Consider the following 23,999-nt stretch of genomic DNA (forward strand, 5'->3'; position numbering starts at 1 on the left):
GTTAATCCTTCAGCGTGATATGGTTAATTTAACGTAGGGAAATTCCCATGCATTTTACTTTACCCTGAAAGACACTAGCTGGTTTCTTGGTCATCTGAAGGTCAAACGTAAACCGAACAACTCAAAAACATAGTCCCCATTCCCCCCTAACCACCAGAGATATCCGGGCATCAGGCCAGGAATGTTAGTTGCAATATTTCACTCTCCATCTTTACCTGTCATTCATTTCTGTTTGACTTCCTGGTTTAAGCTCAACAGACAAAACATACTAGCCAGTAGTGGTGAAAGATTGTCAAAGATTTCATAGCATGGCCGTTGAAGAATACCAGCCATTGATGCTTGGGCTTGACTCTCATGCACAGATTCCTGATTTATCAACAGGTGAAATTGAAGAATTTTTGGAACATGGGCCGGTTGCCATCCGGTGGTACCCTCGACTCGTAGCATGGGAGTCGAGACTTCTCTGGTTTCTCTCCGGTGCTTCTATCACAGTCTTGCTGTTCAATTACATGCTCAGCTTTGTCACCCTTATGTTTACTGGGCATTTAGGTGCACTTGAGCTGGCTGGTGCCTCTGTTGCCAGTGTCGGAATTCAAGGTCTTGCTTATGGTGTCATGGTATAGAAACAATTATTCTGAAAATTTACCTTTGGGCATTTAAGTCAGAGCGATAATAGACACGTGCACGACACAATTCTTTATTCTCAACTCTTCTAGCCGTACAGGATAAATTAGAATTACTCCCTTGAAATTTGAAGTTTCAATAATTAGAATGACACGTTCTTAAAACCAACCCCTGAGGTTTGATCAAGTCGATCTTCACACCTTGTTTGAAGTTTTAGGGCATGAAACTAATCTCCGGAGCTAACGTATACTCAACAAACATATTATAAAAGAAAAAAAAACATATTACTAAAAGATGTTTTAAACGTGTTGTCTTCTTTTTCTTATTTTTATCATAGCTAGGGATGGCAAGTGCAGTTCAAACAGTATGTGGACAAGCTTATGGAGCAAAGCAATATGGAGCAATGGGGATCATTTGCCAAAGAGCAATAGTATTGCACATTGGAGCGGCTGTAATGATCACATCCCTGTATTGGTTTTCAGGGCCAGCGCTTAAAGCTATAGGTCTATCACATAGCATTGCTGCACAAGGCCAAGTTTTCGCTCGAGGACTCATCCCTCAACTCTACGCATTTGCAATTAGTTGTCCCATGCAAAGATTCCTTCAAGCTCAAAACATTGTTAACCCTCTGGCCTACATGGCTGTAGGAGTATTCTTCTTGCATGTTCTGCTAAACTGGCTTGTTGTTAATGTTTTTGACTATGGACTTGTTGGGGCGGCTCTAACGCTTAGTTTTTCTTGGTGGCTGTTAGTCATTATTCAAGGGATTTACATTAGATTCAGTCCATCTTGCAAAGAAACTTGGACTGGTTTCTCGTCCAGTTCTTTCAAAGGAATATGGCCTTATTTTAAGCTAACCGTGGCTTCTGCCGTTATGTTATGGTAATGGTAACACAGGAAAATCATGCATCTGTTATTCAATCCGTCTTTCTTGTCCCTTATCATTGTTTTATTGTTTGTTGCAGCTTGGAAATATGGTATTTCCAAGGTCTAGTCTTTGTCTCAGGCCTACTCCCTAATCCAACAGTCTCCCTGGACTCTATTTCTATATGGTAAAAATCCAGAAAATTTTACTTAAAAAATAGAAAAAAAATCCAGAAAAATTTCTTGGTTTCTTTAACTTTAAATGTTACCAGTTCTCACTCGTTCTCTCGAAATAACAGCATGAATTACTTGAACTGGGATATGCAATTTATGCTGGGAATAGCAGCTGCGGCCAGGTGACAAAATTTCTGGTTTCTTTTATTATTTAGAAGTCTTCCTCTTAATCTCCATTCTAAATATTATTTTGTGGTGATTGCAGCATTCGAGTCAGTAATGAGCTCGGTGCAGGTCATCCTAGGGTAGCCCAGCTCTCAGTCATTATAGTGAACGCAACAAGTACTGTAATCAGCATACTCTTCAGCACAATTGTGCTTATATTCAGGGTTGGATTGAGCAAGCTTTTCACAAGTGATTCGCAAGTCATTGAAGTTGTGTCTGATTTGACTCCATTACTTGCCATATCTGTTTTTTTAAATGGAATGCAACCTGTACTATCAGGTAACATAAATGAATCATTTGCTATTATTTAAGAGAAGACGGTTTGGTAGGAATGGATCCGTATCTTCTCATGTGACTTTCAGGTGTTGCCATTGGTAGTGGATGGCAAGCTGTGGTTGCTTATATCAACCTGGCCACTTACTATATCATCGGTTTGCCCATTGGATGCATTCTTGGATTCAAAACAAACTTGGGAGTAGCTGTAAGTTTTGCTTTTTCTGAATACTGGTATGAATTTTTGTATTTTGTATGTTAGTGATGAGGAAAATTCATGGCGGTTTTCTCAGGGAATTTGGTGGGGTATGATCATTGGAGTTGTATTACAAACCTTGCTTTTATTTGTCATAACTGCAAGAACAAACTGGGCATCTGAGGTAATATTTGGTTTTGCTTTGATGTTGTATCATTGTTTTTTGCTTGTTTCCTAGTATTATTTGGTTTCGCATTAATTGCATCTACACAACTTTCCCTACAGTAACGCCTAAGCATAAACATGATCAATTGCTCCAAAAATTACAAGATTATCCGAACATTGTATAAATTCACATTAGACCAGGAAACCTGAAGTTTTTAGCCCAATGCCAGGCAGGTCTTCGTATATTGGTCCTTGAATTCATGTTTTCTTCAATTGTTTGCAGGTTGCAAAAGCAGCTGATCGGTTGAAAGAATCTGCCGAGGAAGAGTTACACCTTGAGGAAAATATATGATATCATAGAAAGAGGTTCAGTTTCAATATCTGCTGTGCATCTCTGGTTGATGTATCTTTAGGCTCTTAACGAAAAAGACCTATATGTCTACATGCTTGTCAAATCATCATATCATCATCTTCATCTTCAAATATAAATCTTTTTTCTTCATCTTCGACTTCACTGTCATCATTCATATTATCCACTTCATCACTACTGACATCTTTTAGACGCCCTTCAAATGTTCGACCTTCTACTAGTTGATTAGCTTCCATTTGTTCTTCTGCTGTTTTCGCCAAAGATAAGAGAACATTCTTAGCTTTCTGATCAGGAGGGGTGCCACTCGATAGCATTTCATTGTACCAAACCACTGCACCACCAAAATCCTTGTTTCTGCCATAAGCATCCATGATTGTGGTGAAAATGGTTGGATTAGCATTGATCCCAAGGGCACGCATTTCACCATATTTCTCCATCATCTTTTCAAGATTAATTACTTTAGCGTAACCTTTTATCAGAGTCCCGTGAGTGACAACATTTGGTTCCAATCCATCTTGTTTAATCCTTCGGAAAAACTTCTCGGCACCTTCCATATCAGATGCATTAACATAGGCTGAGAGCATAGTTGTATAGGAACAAAGATCTGGTGTGCATCTGCAGAACAAAAACGAGAATCAAATTATCACACTACACTGTTAACTCAATTCTTCAGCCCAAATGGGATATTAGGTTCCACGTGTAACAAGCTAAACAAGATTGTTACCAAAGAATAAGTATGAATGGTAAATAATAAATTCTCTACAAACATGTAGGTATTGCAAATTAAGGAATTTCAATGAACAATATGTCTATCAGCAACTAAGGTTATGTTACTTGACAATGGAAGGAAGATCCTTGTTGAGCCATGATATGAAATACAGATCAACTTTTAAATAAAATCAATCGCAAAAAAAATATTTGTAGTTTATGTGAGTGGAGGCAAGCGGGTGACTGTAAAGAAATGGGTTAGCGACTAGCCAGAACTCTTAATGTTAATGAATCCCTAATCCCAATCACCGTTTGGAAAGGAAGCCATTCAAATCTAATTCCATCCTAAACTTGTGAAAAAAGGAAAACCCCGAACTCTGGAAAACAATTGGCTTATAGCCATCCAAAATTACCAACTTCACAGCAATTTTTACCATGCCACATCCACGAATCTCATTCACAGTATTTCATGTTTAAAACCACTGGTTTGAAATAAGATTGATACTTCTGGGCTTTCGTTTTCTCAATTTTTTCTATCATTAGCTTCAAAAAGAATCTACAAGACACAAATAATAATTTCGTTTCATTATTAGGACATGACTGTATTAAAATTCAAATCAAAAGTGAGGTAAATGGTAAGAGGTTAACGAAGCAGTGCACCAAGGAATCATTCGTAATAGTATAATAAGCGAAAATTTAGTAAAAAGGAAAAAAAATTGCGCCCTAGAAAAACTTCACCTGTCTCTCCGCATGCTCTTGAATACAATTCGTGCTTGCTCCACCATTCCTGAGATTGCAAAAGCATCAAGCAAGATGTTGTATGCTTTCTGTGTCGGCCTGGAAAGAGAACTAAATAAGTTGAGAAAGTAGATAAATATTTGTCTAGCCATGGCATTCAACTGATTCCACAATTATCAACTGAACATTGATGGGAACTAGAATGTGGCAGCTTGAGTGTTTACTTTTGATTGGCATAACATAGGGTCCAATTACGGGCTCTTAGATTCACAATTATCACAAGGCAACAAGAAGTTGCCTCAATATTTGGTGACTATTTAATAATGTGTCTCTAGTTCACTAAGATGTGTTTACCGCTTTGAAGTGCGGCTATTTTAGTTATGCTTACGGAAAAAGGTAAAAATGATCAGCTGCATTTTGTTTACAATAGTAAGAATGCTCTACTGAGTCGGACTTGAAGATGAAAGTGTCTGAATTTATTATTTTCATCTTGCCAAACATAAAGTTCAGATAGACTGCACAAATTGGAAATGAAGAAATTACTGGGAATCACACCTAAGGCCAGCATCAAGCATCTCCTCAAATACAGCCAATGCCTCTTCTTCTCTCCTGGCTTTTCCATAGGCATTAATGAGCAGTGCATAGCTCACAACATCAGGTTGATTACCAGCTCTTTGCATCTAGAAGACAAATTTCCATAAAAAAAAGTAGGTGAATCGTGCAGCAAAACATGGAAAATTACCATAGTTTAACTCCTAATCAAGTTTCACACTGAGAGACAATTGACATGACCATAAAAAAACCGAATTGTCAACCTATTTGTTCTTAGAATACCATGATCTGATACACAGCAAACCCAAGGAACCTGCAGGCGCCAATAACCCTGATGCAGCTGTTGGATTCTTTTCTTTATAAGTGTTTCCAGATACATAATAATTTAATTATATTGAAGAGGAAATTATTACAAATGGAGGCATCCACAGGTGTGCTCATACAAGTGACAGAACAACTCTATCTATCAGTAAAAAAGTAAACCAGTTACCATACAAGTACATACAGCTGGATTGAGATTTAGAAGACAAACATAAACAAAAGCTACAAAAGCTTTCCCTGAATTCTCGATCTCTTTAAAATCTCATAAGTTCTTCCATTAAAATATTTCAACACCTGATGTTTCTTTAGCAGGACTGAGTGCTAAAAATAAAAAAAAATTGTCCAGCATGCTTCGACATTTTCCAAGACGTGCCTAAGCTTATGTTTGAGGCACCCCCTTAAACAAAGTTGCCAACCTCAGGAAAGTGCTGTTTTCGTGGCTTAGACCACGTATATGTACCTCAAAGTACAGTTTTAGGCCTTTTGTTTGCCATACTCTAACACTCTCAATAAAAAACAAAGCAGAACAACTTCAGTTAAATCGTGTGAAAAAAATAGCAGACTGAACGAAAATGCTGATACTTTTGAACCTACCCGGTCAAACATATTTGCGACCTGCTTGTAGTTAATTTCAAATGACATCAGGCTATTGTATGTAACCGTGGTTTTCTGAACTCCTCTCTCAGGCATCAATGCAAATAGTTGACGAGCTTTGTCATAACTTCCAGCCTTTTTGTACATGTAAATCATCATATGGAACATTTTCTGGTCTGGTTTTAAAGGTGAAGTTTCTTTATCTAGGAGGGTCTCAAAGATTTCCTCAGCTTCTCTAAACTTGTCACCCTGCAGCCGCCCAATGTCGCAAAAAAAGTTTCACTCAATAGTACCATCATCAATATGTAGGAGCACACAAAGTATCCATGATATGCTACTATACATGAAAAAAACATCCTTATTAATAAACAAAATTCAAGCCTTTCACTTAGAGATCTTAGCTAATACTCTGAACTTAGACATATCATGCAATCAAGAACAGAATCCTAAAATAATTTAGATGCATCATTCAACCAACAAAAAAATCCTAAGTATAGGGAAGAGTCATGTTTCCTGAGGCATCTATCATTTGGAAATTTGTAGCAGCTAAGCAAGCCCCATTCTAGAATTTTGGTTCTTGAAGCTCTTGAAATTTCGCCCTTAAAAGTGATACAAGAACCCAAGCAGTCCTTTTGCATGATCATTTTGAACAAGTCATTCTTTTCTGATTCATTAAGGATTCACAAACAATAAACTAACAAATAATCAAACTCGCGTTATTTAATAAAATCATGAGATGCCGGGGGTAGCAGAACACAAACTGTGAGCCTTGGTTATATTATAGCACCATCCCCCAGTAAGCATGCCGCGTCAATAGAAGACCATAAATCGGGAATCCCACTGTTAAAAATTTTCTTACAGCTTTTAGTCAAACCAATATTTACTTGCTGTAAAGCAGCAAGATTATTCTTCATATTCTGAAGTTTCACATCAGCAGTAACACGTTATAATATGGTGTGCCATACATTATATTATTGCAATGAATGGAGTCACCTTAACAAATGTGTTAAGAATAATTTGATATGTCACTGCAGAGGGTTCAGGGCCTGAAGATTGCATCCTTCGAAATATAGCTTCTGCTTTATTATATTGACCTCCATTTCCATATGCCTCCATAAGAGCGGTATATGATATGACATGAGGCGCATAACCTTTTTGGTTCATGTAGCTTAGAACCCTCTCAGCTCTGTTAAAATCTCCTTGCTTTCCATAGGCAGTTATGAGCATCAAGAAGTCCATCTCTTTAAAATCCCACCAATGTTGAGTTCGAAGCCATTCAAGAATCTAGAAAATAAAAAGATAAATGAGTGAAACAATAAAAAAATACATATGTGCTTCAGGTAAATTAGGGCCTTGCAGATGCTAAAAAAATTAGAAATAAATTTGAGGAGAACTCAAAGTTTAAAAATAAAACTAAAATCCCTCAAGTAAAAAGTCCTTAAAACAACAAATTTTACCCTCTATCAGAAAGTTTTAGTTTGTTCTTGCTTACCAAATATTTTATGCTAAAATAAAATTTTCTATCATGATAAAATCCGGTATCTAGATATCTTCAAGTTCTAAAATTTATCAGCTCCAACTTTGGAACTTCAAATGTATTCATTCAAGAATTCACGATTGTGTTTTATCTGCATACGACAACACAAGTGGTAACTCAATTTGTAAATCTAAATGTGTAATAGACAAATTAGAAACACCACGAACAATAATGAAGAACAGATAAATTGAGGCGTTGCACACCTCACCAACAAGGTTCCACTTCTTAAGCTGCTTAAACCGAACGAGGGTTCCAACAACCAAGTCTTTAGGGAGAGGCTCGCCCTTCGATCTTCGACTCCTGAGCACAGCAACCGCAGAATCCGATTCCTCAATTTCAAGCATAATTTTTCTCCAGTTCTTCTGGTCTGCTTCATCCGCAGCATCCTTAAAAACCTCCACTTTCTTCCTCTTCTGCATGAACTTTCTTGGTGCCAACATACCCAGACAGACTACCTGTGCCCTCTTACATACGTGAATATTGGCACCAACTAAATTCTCACAACCATATGACTTACTGCAAAGTAACCACACACATTTAGAAAATATTTCACATACACAAACAAACATCAACAAATCTCCCAAAGAACCTCAAAACCACCCATAGAAACCAGCTCTGATATGAACAAACATATGAAACTCACATTTTCCCATTTCCCACAAATAGCAAGACATGTTTAACAAAACAAGAGAAAAATGCTTATACGGTATTCAAAGAAATATTCAGAGAACGAGCTTTAAGAATAAACTTCTACAAATAATTGTAATTTCAGAATTAAAATCACATTAAGAAAGGGGCAACATGATAAAAGAAAAAAAAAAGACCTTGAAATTCTAGTGGAAGGAGCTGAAATGAAAGATTTGAGAAAAATTGTTGAAGTTTGAGGCATTCTTTGTTTTCAAGAATCTCACACTCCACAGCTTCAGCTCACTTTATATACTCAGCTTTCAGACACAACTCGCAAATTCAAAGAGACAGCAAGCCGCCCCTTCTGCTCGTAGCTTTTGATGTTTCTAAATTTTTAGATATTTTGTGGATAATTGCATTTGTAGGAGAAAAAATTGTGTAATAATATGGTAATTTCCTCTGGTTTTGGTTGTTCGTTCACCGCGGCCTTCCAAAGTGGCGCAATTTACATTTAGTCCCTACATTTTTATTTTCCAATCAATTTGGTCCATTTGCTTTGTTGGCGAACCGTGCCGCTCTTGTCTTTAGCTGGAACGAATCCCTACTTATTTAATTTCAATTCAAATTTGATTAATAAAAAATGGTAAATTACATTTTGATAAAGGAACTGGAGCATTTTTTTGTCTCATTATCGATGAATTCACAATTTTAATAATTTTGTAAAAAAGTTAGTTATTTTTTATCGGAATATTGACATGTGACCTGAGATATCAACAATGTCTGATAACATGTTAGTATTTTCTGATGCAATTAATCATTTTTTGACACGTCACATCAACATTTTAGTAAAAATTGACTATTTTTTTTAAAAAAATGTATTAAAACTCTGAATTATCTGATAACATAAAAATCAAAAATGAAAAATAAGACAAATTAATTGACAAAAAATGTAAATTTTTAGAATAAATGTAGATAGTTACATGTTGATTGTTTAAAATTCATGATTTGAAATTACTGAATCCAAAAAAACCGTACATTTTGTAGACTTCGAAAAAATGTCGACATAATTTAGTTTTATACAACATTTAATGCAAATATAGAATATAAAAAAAAACACAGTACATTTCTTACTTTGCATGCACATGATTAAAAAAACATGGCTATTTTTAGAAAATCGTTTCTTGGGATGCAATACTTTTAAGCCAGTCCAAAGTGTGTCTACTATTAAAACCAGACAGTTTGGTTGATTGAGATTTTAGAAAATAATAATCCGCATAACTTCACACATCACTAAGTCAAAAATTTGCGTGAGACGGTCTTACGGGTCATATTTTGTGAGACTGGTCTCTTATTTGGGTCATCCATGAAAAATTATTACTTTTTATGTTAAAAGTATTATTTTTATTATGAATATCGGTAAGATTGACCCGTCTCACAGATAAAAATTCGTGAGCACAAGAGACTTACTCTACAAGTCAAGTACTCCAACGAGGGACGAAAATCAAAATTCAACAATAGAAAATTATAATGGATATGGTCAAGAATCAGACATTAATCATAAAATACCTCAGCAATCACAACAGCATTTTCATTCCCAATATCATTAACAAATTAACAAATATTCACAGATCAAGAACAATAAGTCGAATATATTGCTGATGCTGAACTTCAGTCTTAAAAATGATAAATAATAAACAGTTGAACTTTTAAGAAATCACATTTCAAGATCAAAATAATTTTATCTGTGACATGTTTTATTTTAAAACAGAAAATAATAATTTTTGCGACAATATATTAATGTTGGTAGAGATTGTGGCTTCCGCTTGCCTCACGGAACAGACCCATTGCCACTTCCGGGAGGTGCCGACGCATGATGATTTTGCTGCGATGAATGCGAGCCAAAGCCGAACATGTTCATTGGCTACAAATAGTAATACAAGATTCAGAAATTCAGCATAATATATTATTTCGGGTTTTATGCGTTCCAGACGGGAGGATCTGGTGCAATTAGCCTGATTTTAGCTACAACTACAGTAATCCAAGAAAAGTAATCTATGCACAGAGATTTAGTGTATAATGAAGTGAAGGAAATTACAGACCTGGGAAATATTTTGCATTGAGCAGAGGGCCATGTAATTAGCATATTGCTCAGCAAAACCTGGATTTTGAATCTGGTTTTGATAGTTCACAGGATTCAAAGCCTGCCTCAGGCCGGCAGTAGCTTGATTTGTTGCGGGATTAATAGCCATGGCATGATCAACGAGTGAAATCCTTGATAGATGCATGAGATTGGGGACTGTAGGAATCGTCGCGGGGCCGATTCCCATTCCCATTCTAGGCATGAACTGTTGCATGCCTGGAAGCACCATTGGTGACATTCCACTCCCCATCCACATTAACTGGTCATGGCACGTATAATATTTAAGACGGCAAACAAGCCAAAATTTTCTTTTAGATACCAAATTTTATATGTTTTTTTTAATTACAATATTGGGATCATACATTGGTTTAATTCTCAGAAGGAACTTAGTACCTGGATTTGTGATTGAAGGGATTTCATGTATTCGATTGCCTCGTCTAGCATCGATGCTTTATCCGACTGAATAAGAGGACGTTAACATTTAATCCGGTGTTTCTTTAGATTACCTTAAACCAAGAAAACAACAAATTTTACCTTGTTGGAGTGAGGGATCAGATCCTGCAATGCCTTCATCTTCTCGTTGATCTTGTCCCTCCGTCTCTGCAATGAAAAAGGAAGAACATCAGAGGGATCGGTATGAAACAATCATGCCAAAATCATGAAGTGAAATTCAAGAATCCAACCCTCTCAGATAAGTTATGCACTTCAGCTACACGGCTCCTACGATTCGTTCCTGTATTTTGGGATGACTTATTCCCTGAAGCTGATTCGAATTCAGTAGCCTGCATAATAGTTTTTTAAATTTCAGCAGTGTTTCATTTGACAGCAGATATGTAAAACTGGAGTGAGCATACATCACTTGGGAATTCAAATCCGGTCCCATTTCTGCTCTTCCTTTTGTGGCTATTGGTGTCATTGGATTGCTTGCCGGTTTTCCAAAAACTACTGCCGGATCCTCCATATGACGATGAAATGGCTTGGTCATGTGTCTCTCTTTCCCCGTGTCACTTCGAGGGCTCGCATTTCGAGTATGGTTCTCGTTCACCCCTGCTGACAGAGTTATTCTACCAATCCCGCAGCTAGATGCAACTTGATTGCTGCCGCAATGGCTTGACCCTATCGTCCGAACAGATAATTCATGAATTTCACCGCATCCCATATGATTATATACTGGTGTTTTACCTGGAAAGTCAAGATTACCAGTTCTTCTAACATCTCCAGATCTCTGATCTTGGAGGGCTGATTCCAAGGTTTCAAAAATTGGAGGTGGGGCAAAAGTTGGCGGTTGCGAAGTTTGGTGAACATGGGTAACATCCGATACACTAAACTTGAAAGGTTTTTCAAATTCCATCGACCCGGATGGCTTGTTAGCCTGTACCGCGGTAGACGCAGGATTGTCAGACATGAAGTCGGAACAAAACTCCTTCTCGAAAGCTTCATCAATCGGGCAATGAATCCATGAGATTGTCTCATCATCTTGAATAAGATTAGTCACCAGGTTACCGACAACGGGACTCCTTGTTTGGTCATTCTCGTTAACTTGCTTGGACTTCATTGGATCGTGGTTCCGTTTTCGGCGAGTTTGGCTATGCAAAACCACCTCCCCATTCTGCCATAACAACTCCACTAGCCCATTATCTAGTCTGTAGTTTAGCCAATATAATTTTGCAAAGTCAGGAAACAACGAATCATAGCATAAAACAGAATTCAAGATTATTTTCAACTTTTTCCTCTATAAATATCGGTTGTTTTCTAGAGTACACTTACCCCAACTGTCTTCTCTGATTAGGCACAGGGACTTGACCTTCAACATCTGTGTTCCAATCAGGAAGATATATAGCATCCATAGCTCAACCGTAGATCGGATTGTATTGAAAAAAATGGTTTCTTTTCAAGTCGGACAAAGGGATAAATTCTCGAATTCTTGGGGATGAAAACAAAAACCCACCTCAGAAAATATATCCCAATGGATAATGTTTAAGCTTCACTATTTCAAGAATCAAAACGTAATCTTTCTTCGGTATTTTGATCCCAGCATTGGACTTAAAAGGAACAGACAGGTGCCACTGACTACAGTTGTTTTCAAATGCTGCAGTTATAACGGTGACAAGGACATCTGCGTATAAAAGAATTGGGAAATTTTATGTTAGACCAGTTGAGTAATTGCCCAAGTTTTGTTAGGCAAATTTGATGTTCATCGACAGCATGAATGGAGCCGACTGCAGAGAGTGATATTATCTGTCATCTTCAACATTAAGGTTAACCATTCACATATTTTCTTGTCCATTGTTTTATTTCGATGTTATTTGAGTAAATTGTTTCGTTAAATTTTGTCTCAATCAGGCATATATAGACAGAGACAGGTAAACAAATAGCCACCAATTGTGACCATGCTTGACTCTAGAATCTGTCTTCCACCACTCTGTACATTCATGTGGTACCATTTGCATATTCGATTCATGACTGCCGCGGCATGCAAATCACTTTCTTTCTTCTTTACAATTTTCAATACGCGGACATGGACTTGGATCGTGACAGTCAATTTACATATTCAATTTTGATGGAATCTTGGACAGACGAACATATATTATCCTTAAATTTTTAGAATTCGCGCCTCCGACCATATTTTCCAACTCTTTCATCTTTCTGTCCCGAAAAATACTCGTGGATATCAAGACACGTTAATCACACCTAGTAATGTGTTTGTTTATATGTAATTAAGAACACAACCCAATATTTGATTCCTATACATTAATCCGGGGAGATTGTCAATGAAATACGTGTGGATAATCAACAAAATGGATTGCTTCACTTTCATTCGCTTTGCTGTCGCATTAAATTTCTCAACTACAAAGCTGTGGGGGTTTCGTTGCAGGAAAATAAAACAAGTAAAATCAAGCGAGAAGATAATTGTCTCAATAATGTTACACTGGACCGCTGCAAATAACTAAAGAGACCGTGATCCACTATGTTCATAATTATCATGTAATATCATTGATATAAAAATTAATATTTTTCTTTAACTGAATCAGGTCGGATATTTGTTTTGTAAAACTAACCTATAAAACATTCAAAAAAGTTTTTGTGATAAATATAATGTTGTTTTTCATTAACTAAATCGGGTCAGATATTTGTCTCGTAAAAGAAGAGGTCTCTTGTAAAACGGTCTCGCTAATCTTTATCTGTGAGACGGGCCAACCCTACCAATATTCACAATAAAAAGTAATACTCTTAGCATAAGAAGTAATATTATTTCATGAATTACCCAAATAAAAGATTTGTCTGACAAAATACGACATATGAGACCGTTTCACACAAGTTTTTGTCTTCGTAAAATTGATATATGAAACAGTCAAAAGAGTTTTTGTGATAAATATAATGTTGTTAATTCAAATTTAAAATGATTTTTCTTGAATATATGAAGTCAAAAAAATTATCTAAACATGGTAAATCCAATAATAAAATTCACGTATTTCTTTGTGAAATTAAATACATTTTTAATACTATTATTAGATACAGTTAATTTTCAATGATTATATTTATCGAATGAATTGTTTAAACATATTATTATTTTCATTATTTATGTTTAGCTTATTTCTTGATTTCATATTTTGAGTTTCTTCTGTATTTCAAGTAACAGTTACAAATTACAAAATGTTCAAGCAACTCAATTATAACCATAAACTTTATTTTATTATTCTTATTACTTATTACTATTTGTAACCGAAGGTGGTACGATAATTAAAATATTATAATTAATTAACTTTATTTCTTTTTATTAGTATTTTTAGTAGAATATATATTTTTATTAATATTTATAAAAAAAATCTTCATATTTATCGTATGATTTACTTTCGATGATATTTATTTGTTCATCGTTATTATATACCTATAAAAAACGTGTTTTAAATAACATAATATATAAATATATATAGAGCATAATATCATATGATTAATTCTCACAATATATATTATATTTAACAGGCATATATGTGCGAGACATATGCTTCTTGTTAGTATACTATCATCCATGTGTTTCAAAACAACTACGAGCTATAATAATTTAACAACGAAAAGACCAAAATACGTCATTCTTGTAGTTAAATTTAAGAGTTCTTTTTTCATCAACCAACTCGTGAAATAACGAAAATGCTCATTTTTTTCTTCTGAAAATTAAATAGATATTCTAGACTTCAACATTTTACGAAAGTTGCACGAACACCCCATGCACTATCTGGAATTTGGCGAGCTGAAATATTTTGAGAGTATCTCATAGCATAGTGATTAAAATGACTAGCGAATGATACAGTTAGAAAGAAAATGTAACTGGTCTAGCAGACCTGAAATATGTGAGTGCTCGTTCTTCTAATTAATATTTAATTACCAAACAATAAGTATGAATTAGTGTAAATAGCGGAAACGAGTTTAAAATGTTCATTTGAGCTGCAAAAATTTTGGCACGACCACCCCGTAAATATGACATCCCAAAATTTTCTGAAAACACAACAACAACAACAACAACAATAACAACAACAATATACGCTTGAAATAACATCAAGTTCACAATCAAACATACCAATATCTTACAGTCGTACTAGCCAGGACTAGACACAACATATCACAAATAATCCAAAACAGCATAAAAAATCACAATATAACTATACGGGGCATCTCCCTGGCAAAATTATCAAACTAGTATAATATACATAGATATCAGGAGACTCTGATACAAATCGACTCAACTACTGGGTATCACTTACTGATGCTCCACCAGACGCATCAAATCTCTTGGAATAACATGTTGTGATATCAAAAACAACCAAAACATAAAAAAAAAACAGGGGTCGGATCCCAGTATGACAAACCGGTAAATTATGACATAAATAAATGACATGTAATAATATCAAGTAAAATGCAATGTTATGCGATGCATGAATGGTAACAATAGAATAACAGATATCAAACACAGTTCAAACAAATAACATCAACAACAGTAACAGTGGTCATCTGTGCCAGGAATGCATCATCAAATCGTCATTCGTCCATTCATGTAGCATCAAGAATGCGATTAGCTAAGTCGCTTGTCCCTAGTTGTCATATGAGAATGTGGCTAATCATATCTAATTCGTCCCTCTAATTATTCAATATATCTCAACAGAATCAACATAAATCGTCGTCAACAGATTCAATGCTCAATATGCTAAGCCAAAATAATTAACACATGAATTCATCAAATAAAACATTCAAAAACACATAAGAGCAAACAACATATACCGGATATTTTTACATACTGATATAGACATCAGATTTTATTTTGAATTATAATCAAATAAGTTTAAAAATTGTCCTTGACGTCATCAGTCTTTTCTACGGTCTACTCCCCTGAATTAATTCTGGTATCCAAGGATCTACGGCAACGGCAAAGCACAACACATCGAGCAAATCCGATCGCGACACGTGTTCTTTAGTCGACGTGTATTGCCACCATTCGTCGCAACGCTTACAAAAAAACCCCGCTTCCAGAAACCCCCCCAATTCATATTATCAGCTCTCCGGTCTGTGTTCATGCCCTGCTGAGATCATTGCATTCTTTCTCCGACAATGGCGATCGCGAGTTGTTTTCGCGTGTTGCTCTTCGTATCGATCTTGTTCTTGAATTTGATTCTATCTGAATCGGCGGTGGCGAGCATAGATCTCGGGTCGGAATCGCTGAAAGTTGCCGTTGTCAATCTCAAACCGGGCCAAGCTCCGATCTCTATCGCTATTAACGAAATGTCGAAGCGAAAGACCCCAAATCTTATCTCTTTCCACGCAGGTTCGAGGTTAATCGGTGAGGAATCGCTTAACCTTCAAGCTCGTTACCCCAACAAAGTGTATTCTCATCTACCCTTACTACTCGCCAAACCGTACAATTTTACTCGAGATTTTCTTCGATCACTCTATCTGAGTTGCGAAATCAAGCCGGATGAAAAAAGGGATGTGGCGGTTTTTCAGACAGATGGCGCTGGGGAATTTGCAAATTTCACGGCGGAGGAGATGGTTGCGATGATTTTGAAGTATGCAGTGGGATTGGCGGAGACGCAAGCGAGGACGACCATCAAGGACGTGGTGATCACTGTGCCGCCATACATGGGGGTGGCGGAGAGAACGAGTTTGTTGACGGCGGCTGACTTGGCTGGGATAAATGTGCTAGCTTTAGTGAACGAGTATTCTGGTGCTGCATTGCAATATGGGATTGATAAGGATTTTTCGAATGGGTCGAGGCAAGTGTTGTTTTATGACATGGGCGCCAGCAGTACTTATGCTGCGTTGGTGGAATTCTCCGCTTATAATGCTAAGGAATTCGGCAAGACTGTATCCATCAATCAATTTAAGGTGAATTTTTTGGTCCAGCAGACTTTGATTATTGCTATTTCTTGTTCCTGACAATTTGATACTGGTTGAGAGATGGCTATTTCACCGTTTTAACTTCTTGCCATTGCCTTTGTGATAATAGCAAACCATGTTTTTGAATAGATTCTATGACATTGATCTTAAAAAATAATGCTAAACCCTTAGTACTCGTACGCACCTTATGACCTTTCGTGTTAAGATAAATTGCTGTAGCCCTTAGATTGTTTTGCGTGTCTTGAAAATGTAAAGTTGTTAATGGGAAATATTACCACCAGGACTCCTTTTTTATTTATGAATATGGATATGTATGTGGTATGTCACAGAGCATCCTGGCATGTGTTTATACATATAGAAAGAACAGATTTTTCATGCATCGTGCTAATTCCAAAAACTTTGCATATGCAAGTGCTACTTCGAATAGCTTGACATTGTGGAAGTTGTTCCAGGTGAAGGATGTCAAATGGGATGAAAAACTTGGTGGTCAGCACATGGAACTGAGGTTGGTGGAGTATTTGGCTGATGAATTCAACAAACAGCTTGGAAATGGAGTTGACATTAGAAACTCTCCTAAGGCAATGGCCAAATTGAAGAAACAAGTTAAGCGCACAAAAGAAATTTTAAGTGCTAATCTGATGGCTCCACTTTCTGTAGAATCCCTTTATGATGATCTGGACTTTAGGTCAGTCTCAAGCTTGAAAGATTTGTCTTTACTTCTACTTGTTTCTCTAGTTTAGGCAGTTTTTTTTCAATTCATCTTACATTTTCAAAGTACTTCCATGAAAATCGACAGCAGGAGATACCAACTCTGAGCTGGTTTGAGTTAATGGATTAACATACTTGTGTGAGAACCTGAGTTGTGTGTTGTGAACAGGAATATCACACGCCTACATTTTTTTTTAACTAGAGATTCCAGCTGACTCTTGTTCAAGAATGAACTCTTGCTTGTTACCTTGACATTCCTCTCTGTAATGTATTTTTCCTCAGGAGCACAATAACCCGTGAGAAGTTTGAAGAGCTTTGTGAAGATATTTGGGAAAAAGCCCTTGTCCCTGTTAAAAAAGTTCTCAACTATTCAGGACTGAAGGTAGATGATCTTTATGCAGTGGAGTTGATTGGAGGTGCCACTCGAGTGCCAAAGTTGCAGGTCTTTCTCAGATCCAACTAATAGAGCTCTGTTATTTAATGACAGAGCTTATGCAAATAGGTTTTTTTTTGAACTACCATTGAAAAAGTTCTTCAAATACATTTAGATATCAGAAATTGGAATGATGCTTTGTCATTATACCCTTCAGGTTTAAACTTTAAACCGTAAGTCAAACAAATATTTATTAATTCATGCTTTATCACTAATTGACTTGCATATCTGGCCATAGATGCTGTCATGCTCTTTATAGAAGTGTAAGGAAAATATGACCAGCCATTTACAGCATTTTTCATACCTGTTTGTACTTGATGATTTCGATCGAACCAAGCCAAACATTTTCCTCTGCAGGCCAAACTTCAGGAATTTCTTGGTAGGAAAGAGTTGAGCAAGCATCTTGATGCTGATGAAGCTATTGTTCTGGGTGCCTCATTGCACGCTGCAAATTTAAGTGATGGAATCAAGTTAAACCGCAAGCTAGGAATGATTGATGGTTCTATTTATGGATTTGTGCTTGAGTTGGATGGTGATGGTCTTTTGAAAGATGAAACCACCCGGCAGCTGATCGTACCAAGAATGAAGAAGTTACCTAGTAAAGTAAGATTTTTTTTTGACAGCAAAGTGGTGTATTTGTTCCTTGGTGCTAAGTTGATGTCATCTACTTTTACCGCAGATGTTCAGGTCTGTTGTTCACGACAAAGATTTTGAAGTTTCACTTGCATATGAAAGTGAAGAGATGATACCACCTGGCACACCCTCTCTGACGTTTGCACAATATGATGTCCTAGGTCTCACAGATGCCAGTGAGAAGTAAGAATGTTGTTACTTAGAAATTTGATTTCATCGGACTATGATTCTCGTTATGAACGAATAGTTTCTAATGCCTGCTTTGTCTCCAGGTATTCAACACGAAACATTTCCTCCCCAATTAAAGCCAGTTTACACTTCTCTCTCAGTAGAAGTGGTATATTTACCTTGGATCGAGCAGATGCTGTAATTGAAATAACTGAATGGGTAGAAGTTCCACGCAAGAATCTCACATTGGACAACTCGACATTTGCTACTGTCAACATTACAGATGCTGGTTCTAAGAATGCTTCGGAGGATAGCAGCAGTGATAAGTTGGAAATGAATAATGGTGTCAGTAACAATTCAGATTCGAGTGTTGACAATTCTAACACGTTTGATCTGGGCACTGAAAAGAAGCTGAAGAAGAGAACTTATCGTGTTGCTCTCAAGGTATTAAATATTTAAATTATACCCGTACAGTGCTTTTCTTATATAACCTTTTAAACTATTTTTATTTAATCTGTATTACAGTAATATTACATTTTAGAATTCTGCTTGTATCTTTCTTGTAGGTTATTGAGAAGACAAAAGGGGCTGGAATGCCTCTCTCAAAAGAATCTTTGGCTCTGGCTAAGCACAAGTTAGAAGCTTTGGACAAGAAGGACGCTGAAAGGAAAAGAACTGCTGAATTGAAAAACAACTTGGAAGGATACATTTATTCTACTAAAGACAAGGTGATAACTCTAATTTGTTGGATTGTTCATGCCAATCGATTTATCTTATTATTTCTAATATTTTTGCGTTTGATGGATGTTATTCTAGAATAGCCCCATTGATTATTTAAATCTTTTTTTGCGCTTTAATCTATCTATCTGTGTGATTTGTGTGATTGATTCATGAGTTGACATATTAATGCTTATACTGGTTCTACTTTTGTACATTATTTAAGATGCTACTGAAAGTTTCTTTGCATGCACCTGTTCATTGACACCTTAGAGTGCTGAATAGATTTAGGTGGATTTCCCTGTATCACCGTCATGCTTAGCTACTTTTACTTTCATGATCTGGCATTCTTTAACTGTATAGGTTTTTTTCCAGTTAAGGTGGGATATTATTATACTGTACACTAGTTATGTTTGTAATTTGTTTTAAGCTTGCCCTTTATTTTTATTTGAGCACCTGATAGACTTGTGTTCTTTCAACCATTGATATAGCTTGAATCTGAGGAGTTTGTGAAAATATCTTCAGATGAAGAGCGACAGTCCTTCTTGGAGAAACTAGCTGAGGTTTGTTTCTCTCTCTCTCTCTCTCTCTCTCTCTCTCTCTCTCTCTCTCTCTCTCTCTCTCCAACTCTTGAGGCACGTATTTGAGTTAAGTACTGTTTCAAAATATTGGTTTAAATGGCCTATTTCCAGGTGGAAGATTGGTTGTATATGGATGACGAAGATGCTTCTGCAAATGAATTTAAAGAACGCCTAGACATGTTGAAAGCTATTGGCGACCCCATATACTTTAGGTCCGCCCCTGTGGTTAGTTTAAACAGATTAGCAGAAAAAACTACCATGTTACTATTATAGTTGTTACATTAGTCATGTGATGCAGGTATAATGAGATTACGGCACGACCTGCTGCCTCAGAACATGCGCTGAAGTATCTTACTGAGCTGCAACAGGTGTAATACATTTGTTGATTTGATGTTTCTCTAGTAAAATGTCTCTTTCTAAGATAGCTGAACAGTGCTAATTGTGGCAAACACATAAATATTTTCCTATAAGCGATGGAAAATAATGAGGAAATGTTTTTAGTCTGGGCTTACTGATTCAGTGCAAATTGGTGAACTATTGAATGCAGTAAGTTTTTTATTGACTCAATTTCCATGTTAATACATAAAACTCGACAGAAACTGGGCTTGCATGAGGGTCAAAATTGAATTTCATTGCTTCCCAATCTCAATGTTATTGATATTTTTTAATGACGAATTTCTAACAGATAGAGCATGTTTTTTGAATTTTGGAAATATGCTCGGGCATGCAGTAATAGGTCGGTGTCTTACCTTTTGTCTGTCAACACATATTTTAGGTCGTGCAGGGATGGGAAAAAAACAAATCCTGGCTACCAAGAGAGAGAATAGATGAGGTGATCATAACTTTATTTCAATAAACATTTATGCATATTGCAGAGGACTCTGACAAATGAATATGGTTATGAATTTTGTTAAATGAAAAAAGAAGTTTGTGTTAATTCTTGGTCTTTCAGGTTATACGAGAAGCTGAGAAGTTAAAGAATTGGTTAAATGACAAGGAGGCTGAACAGAGAAAGTTAGTCACCTTTTATTTATTGTTTCTCATCACCTATTTGGCAATGTTTGGTTGTTTGTTAGCTTTTACAATCTTTGGCTAGTATGATTACTATTTTTTGCTGAGTGTTTATAATAGAAGTAATTTTCTAAATCTTTTGGGCTGATTGGTCTTCATAAAATCTCCTTATTCTAAACTGACCTATATTGAAATCAGGCCCATAGGAAAAAGAAGGTAGAAATGTTCAGGCTTACAGATGTAGTAATGAGAACTAATTGCGTAGCTTTAGGAGATTAAAGTTGGGAATCACAATTGTCATTCATTTGCAAACAAGGCTTTGCTTGGAAAGTGGTGGTGGAGATTCTGTGGAAGGTGAGTCATTGTGGAAGAGGATAATAGTGAGCAAATATGGGTTACAAGAGAACATGTGGGATGCAGGGTTGGCGTTGAATGTCACGTTTAGATGCCCATGGAAGTTCATTTCCCGAGTTTACCCAACTTTTAAACAGATGGTTGTATTTAAAGTGAGAGGAGGTAATAAAGTGAGATTTTGGGAGGATAGATGGCGGGGGGATTCCTCTTTCAAAGAACTTTTCCCAGCTTTGTTTCGGCTTTCTTCAATCCATAACATGCCTATTTCTTATTTTGCATGTTTTGATAGTGTGTCGTCTACTCTGTCTTGGGATTTTCATTTCAGAAGGGTTGTCAGGGATGAGGAGTTACATCTTTTGTCTGAGTTATTAATGAGTCTAGATTCGGTGAGTTTGGTAGAAGGGGCAGATGATTTTCTTCAGTGGCAAGGGGACCCTTCCGGTGTTTTCTCGGTAAGATCGTTTTACGATTCGTTCTTTCCTACTAATCGTTTCCCATTTCCATCAGTTTCCCTTGCTATTTGGAAAACTCCGGTTCCAAAAAAAATTCAGTTCTTTTCTTGGATAGTGTCATTGGGTAAGCTACCTACCTCGGAGATGATTCAAAAAAGATGGCCATCGATTGCATTGCAACCTAATTGGTGTGCACTTTGTAGAAATGATACAGAAACTCAGAATCATTTGCTCATTCACTGTCCATTCACATTATCCCTATGGTATAGAGCTTTGCAAGAACTTCATTTGGTGTGGGTGATGCCTAACTCAACAAATGATTTATTAAATATGGACTTGGGACAGCATACGGGAACAAGGGGCAGAATTTTTTGGTTTGTAGTTGTTCAGTGCATATGTTGGACTACATGGCTTGAAAGAAACAGAAGGGTTTTCGAAGATGTTGAAGAAAATGCGGTGACATGTTGGGACAGAATTAAGCTTAATATTGCGTTGTGGATTGACAATCATCACGATTTTAAGAACGTCTCAGCGCTAGATTTATTGAGAAGTTGGGAATATGTGTATCATTGACATAGTTGTTTTCGTGTTTTTCATTATGAGAGTGGACCACTAGTCCACTATGTAATCCTTCTTATCATATTATTAATAAAATATGTTTCTTATAAAAAAAAAATTGTCATTCATTTGCAAGTAGTTGAATGGAGGGTGGTTCTGTGATGTGATCCTAGATGCCTTCTCTTAACTGGTCAACCTAAGTTGCAAGTAGTTGAATGGAGGGTGGTTCTGTGGTGTGATCCTAGATGCCTTCTCTTAACTGGTCAACCTAAGTCCCTATTAACGTTGTTGCCTCTTAATTAAGTCTATTTGTTATTTAAGTGAATTTAAAAAAAATTAAATGTTCAAAGTGAAAACATAACTACCCTGTTATTTTATGCATCAAATTTGTCATTTATTTTTTATGTTTAAAAAGTTTTACTGAAATAAATAACATGAAACCCATGGGCAGCTCTTATATTACGTAATATGTGAAGTCATTTGATAAGAATATGCTGATGAGCAAGTTGCACTTTACCTTACGTGTGTATGCGGGTAGGTTGGTCCAGTAAAGTTATTGATTGAATAGTTGTCAAATTCGTGGAATGGAATGCTTCATTCTCTTATTACTCTGGATCATGCTATTCGTTGAACTTTTTTCATGATCAAGCTCTCACCGTCATCTTCAACAGGACTTCCGTATTTGGAACACCCGCTTTTACATCCGAAGAAGTATATTCAAAGGTTTTTGATCTACAGGACAAGGTATCTCTGTCTATTTGGGCCTTTTCTTTGCTTAAAGTCCGTAGCTCATCCATGTTTTTTTTAGTCCTCAGAACTTGGACATTTTTTCCTCGTTACAAACGGAAGTTTTTCGTCAAGTCCTTGTTTTGTTAAATCATTAATTATGCACACCATATTTACTAGTTCATTTACTAATCCGTGCAAAAAAAAACAATCATCATAGTAAATTTCGGTCTCACGACTGGCAAAGTGATACTTTCATGTATGATGTTATGACTTATGTAGTATAGTACTTGTGATCGTGGCAGTTGAGTTCCTTGCTGATGTTTATTCTCTTTATGCTGATTTTTGTAGGTTGAAAGTGTCAACAGAATTCCCAAGCCAAAGCCAATTGAGAAACCTACGAAGATAGAAACCCGAAGCTCTACTGATAGAGCAAATGCCACAGATTCGGCATCTGAAGAGACAACCGCTTCAAATAGCCAAGCAACAGGAGATTCAGACACTGGGGGTGATGACAAAGCAGAATCTGAGCCCGCAGCACATGATGAGTTGTAACAACCATTTAGAGATGCAAAACATTGGAGCTAGTGATTCTGCAATACGAGAACATATATAAACCAGCTCCAGATCAAATGGTATAAGAATTGTTTAGAAATCACAGAACTGAACCCAATTTTTGGTGACGGGCTCTTGCTTCTGATCCATCGGATTATTAGACACGTGACCCGGGGTTCAAACCCCCACCCTACCCTGTCAAGGCACCTTTTGCTTTTTTTATTTATGATCTTTATACTTGTAACATTAAGATGCTTCTAGGATCATGGCCAGGCAGATCATTTACGAGGGTTTGTTTGGCCATGGAAAGAATTTGTCTGGCATTTGAGGAAAACAAGGTTGAATCCACATAGTAATATTGTGGGACTCTGTTATACCAGTCATGTGGAATCTTGAAAAAAAAGTCTATAACAAGAAATTCTTTCTTAACTTAGATGTCGTTTTATTCTCCACCATGCTTTATGGAGATATTATTTCCTTACCAGCTGTTAGCAAGGATGACTGAAGCTAAGTTGAGTTCACTTCATTAGCATTTGTAACGATGTGAACCTTTACTTGTGCAGTATATTTTATTACCCTCATTTCCAAGGAACCAGATTTTAGTTTAT

At 36.5% G+C, this 23,999-nt stretch overlaps 4 protein-coding genes across 5 annotated transcripts; 2 read left to right on the plus strand and 2 right to left on the minus strand.

The window, feature by feature from the left end:
• The first annotated feature begins 107 nt into the window (after nucleotides 1–107).
• On the plus strand, nucleotides 108–2,949 carry LOC140838410 (protein DETOXIFICATION 41). Of its 2 annotated transcripts, none has more exons than XM_073204686.1 (7): nucleotides 108–597; nucleotides 966–1,506; nucleotides 1,590–1,676; nucleotides 1,788–1,844; nucleotides 1,928–2,166; nucleotides 2,250–2,368; nucleotides 2,454–2,949. In XM_073204686.1, exons 1-7 carry the CDS (start codon nucleotides 309–311, stop codon nucleotides 2,592–2,594), a joined length of 1,473 nt encoding a protein of 490 aa, XP_073060787.1. In that variant the 5' UTR covers nucleotides 108–308; the 3' UTR covers nucleotides 2,595–2,949. The 2 variants fall into 2 exon arrangements, with proteins under 2 accessions (XP_073060787.1, XP_073060786.1); XM_073204685.1 differs by having other exon boundaries at nucleotides 112–617; nucleotides 962–1,506.
• On the minus strand, nucleotides 2,535–8,401 carry LOC140838409 (pentatricopeptide repeat-containing protein At3g59040). The gene is made up of 7 exons (XM_073204684.1): nucleotides 8,166–8,401; nucleotides 7,545–7,857; nucleotides 6,798–7,088; nucleotides 5,805–6,053; nucleotides 4,893–5,017; nucleotides 4,338–4,436; nucleotides 2,535–3,506 (listed from the first exon to the last, which is right to left on the minus strand). The coding sequence occupies exons 1-7, from the start codon at nucleotides 8,228–8,230 to the stop codon at nucleotides 2,972–2,974; spliced, it is 1,677 nt and encodes a 558-aa protein (XP_073060785.1). The 5' UTR covers nucleotides 8,231–8,401; the 3' UTR covers nucleotides 2,535–2,971.
• Nucleotides 8,402–9,595: 1,194 nt separating this feature from the next.
• Nucleotides 9,596–12,373, minus strand: LOC140838411 (transcription factor PIF5-like). The gene is given in 8 exon segments (XM_073204687.1): nucleotides 9,596–9,889; nucleotides 10,068–10,367; nucleotides 10,502–10,567; nucleotides 10,643–10,708; nucleotides 10,792–10,890; nucleotides 10,963–11,108; nucleotides 11,111–11,751; nucleotides 11,876–12,373. Coding segments are annotated over 8 exon segments (1,491 nt in total). The 5' UTR covers nucleotides 11,956–12,373; the 3' UTR covers nucleotides 9,596–9,796.
• Nucleotides 12,374–15,537: 3,164 nt separating this feature from the next.
• On the plus strand, nucleotides 15,538–23,843 carry LOC140838412 (heat shock 70 kDa protein 17-like). Its single transcript, XM_073204688.1, has 14 exons — nucleotides 15,538–16,483; nucleotides 16,948–17,180; nucleotides 17,486–17,645; nucleotides 17,994–18,239; nucleotides 18,316–18,452; nucleotides 18,542–18,881; nucleotides 19,004–19,165; nucleotides 19,646–19,717; nucleotides 19,847–19,947; nucleotides 20,034–20,103; nucleotides 20,511–20,567; nucleotides 20,688–20,749; nucleotides 22,782–22,854; nucleotides 23,188–23,843. The coding sequence occupies exons 1-14, from the start codon at nucleotides 15,710–15,712 to the stop codon at nucleotides 23,389–23,391; spliced, it is 2,691 nt and encodes an 896-aa protein (XP_073060789.1). The 5' UTR covers nucleotides 15,538–15,709; the 3' UTR covers nucleotides 23,392–23,843.
• Nucleotides 23,844–23,999: the final 156 nt, after the last annotated feature.

Source organism: Primulina eburnea, chromosome 8 (genome assembly GCF_022965805.1).
Source record: "Primulina eburnea isolate SZY01 chromosome 8, ASM2296580v1, whole genome shotgun sequence".
Lineage (NCBI taxonomy): Eukaryota > Viridiplantae > Streptophyta > Magnoliopsida > Lamiales > Gesneriaceae > Primulina > Primulina eburnea.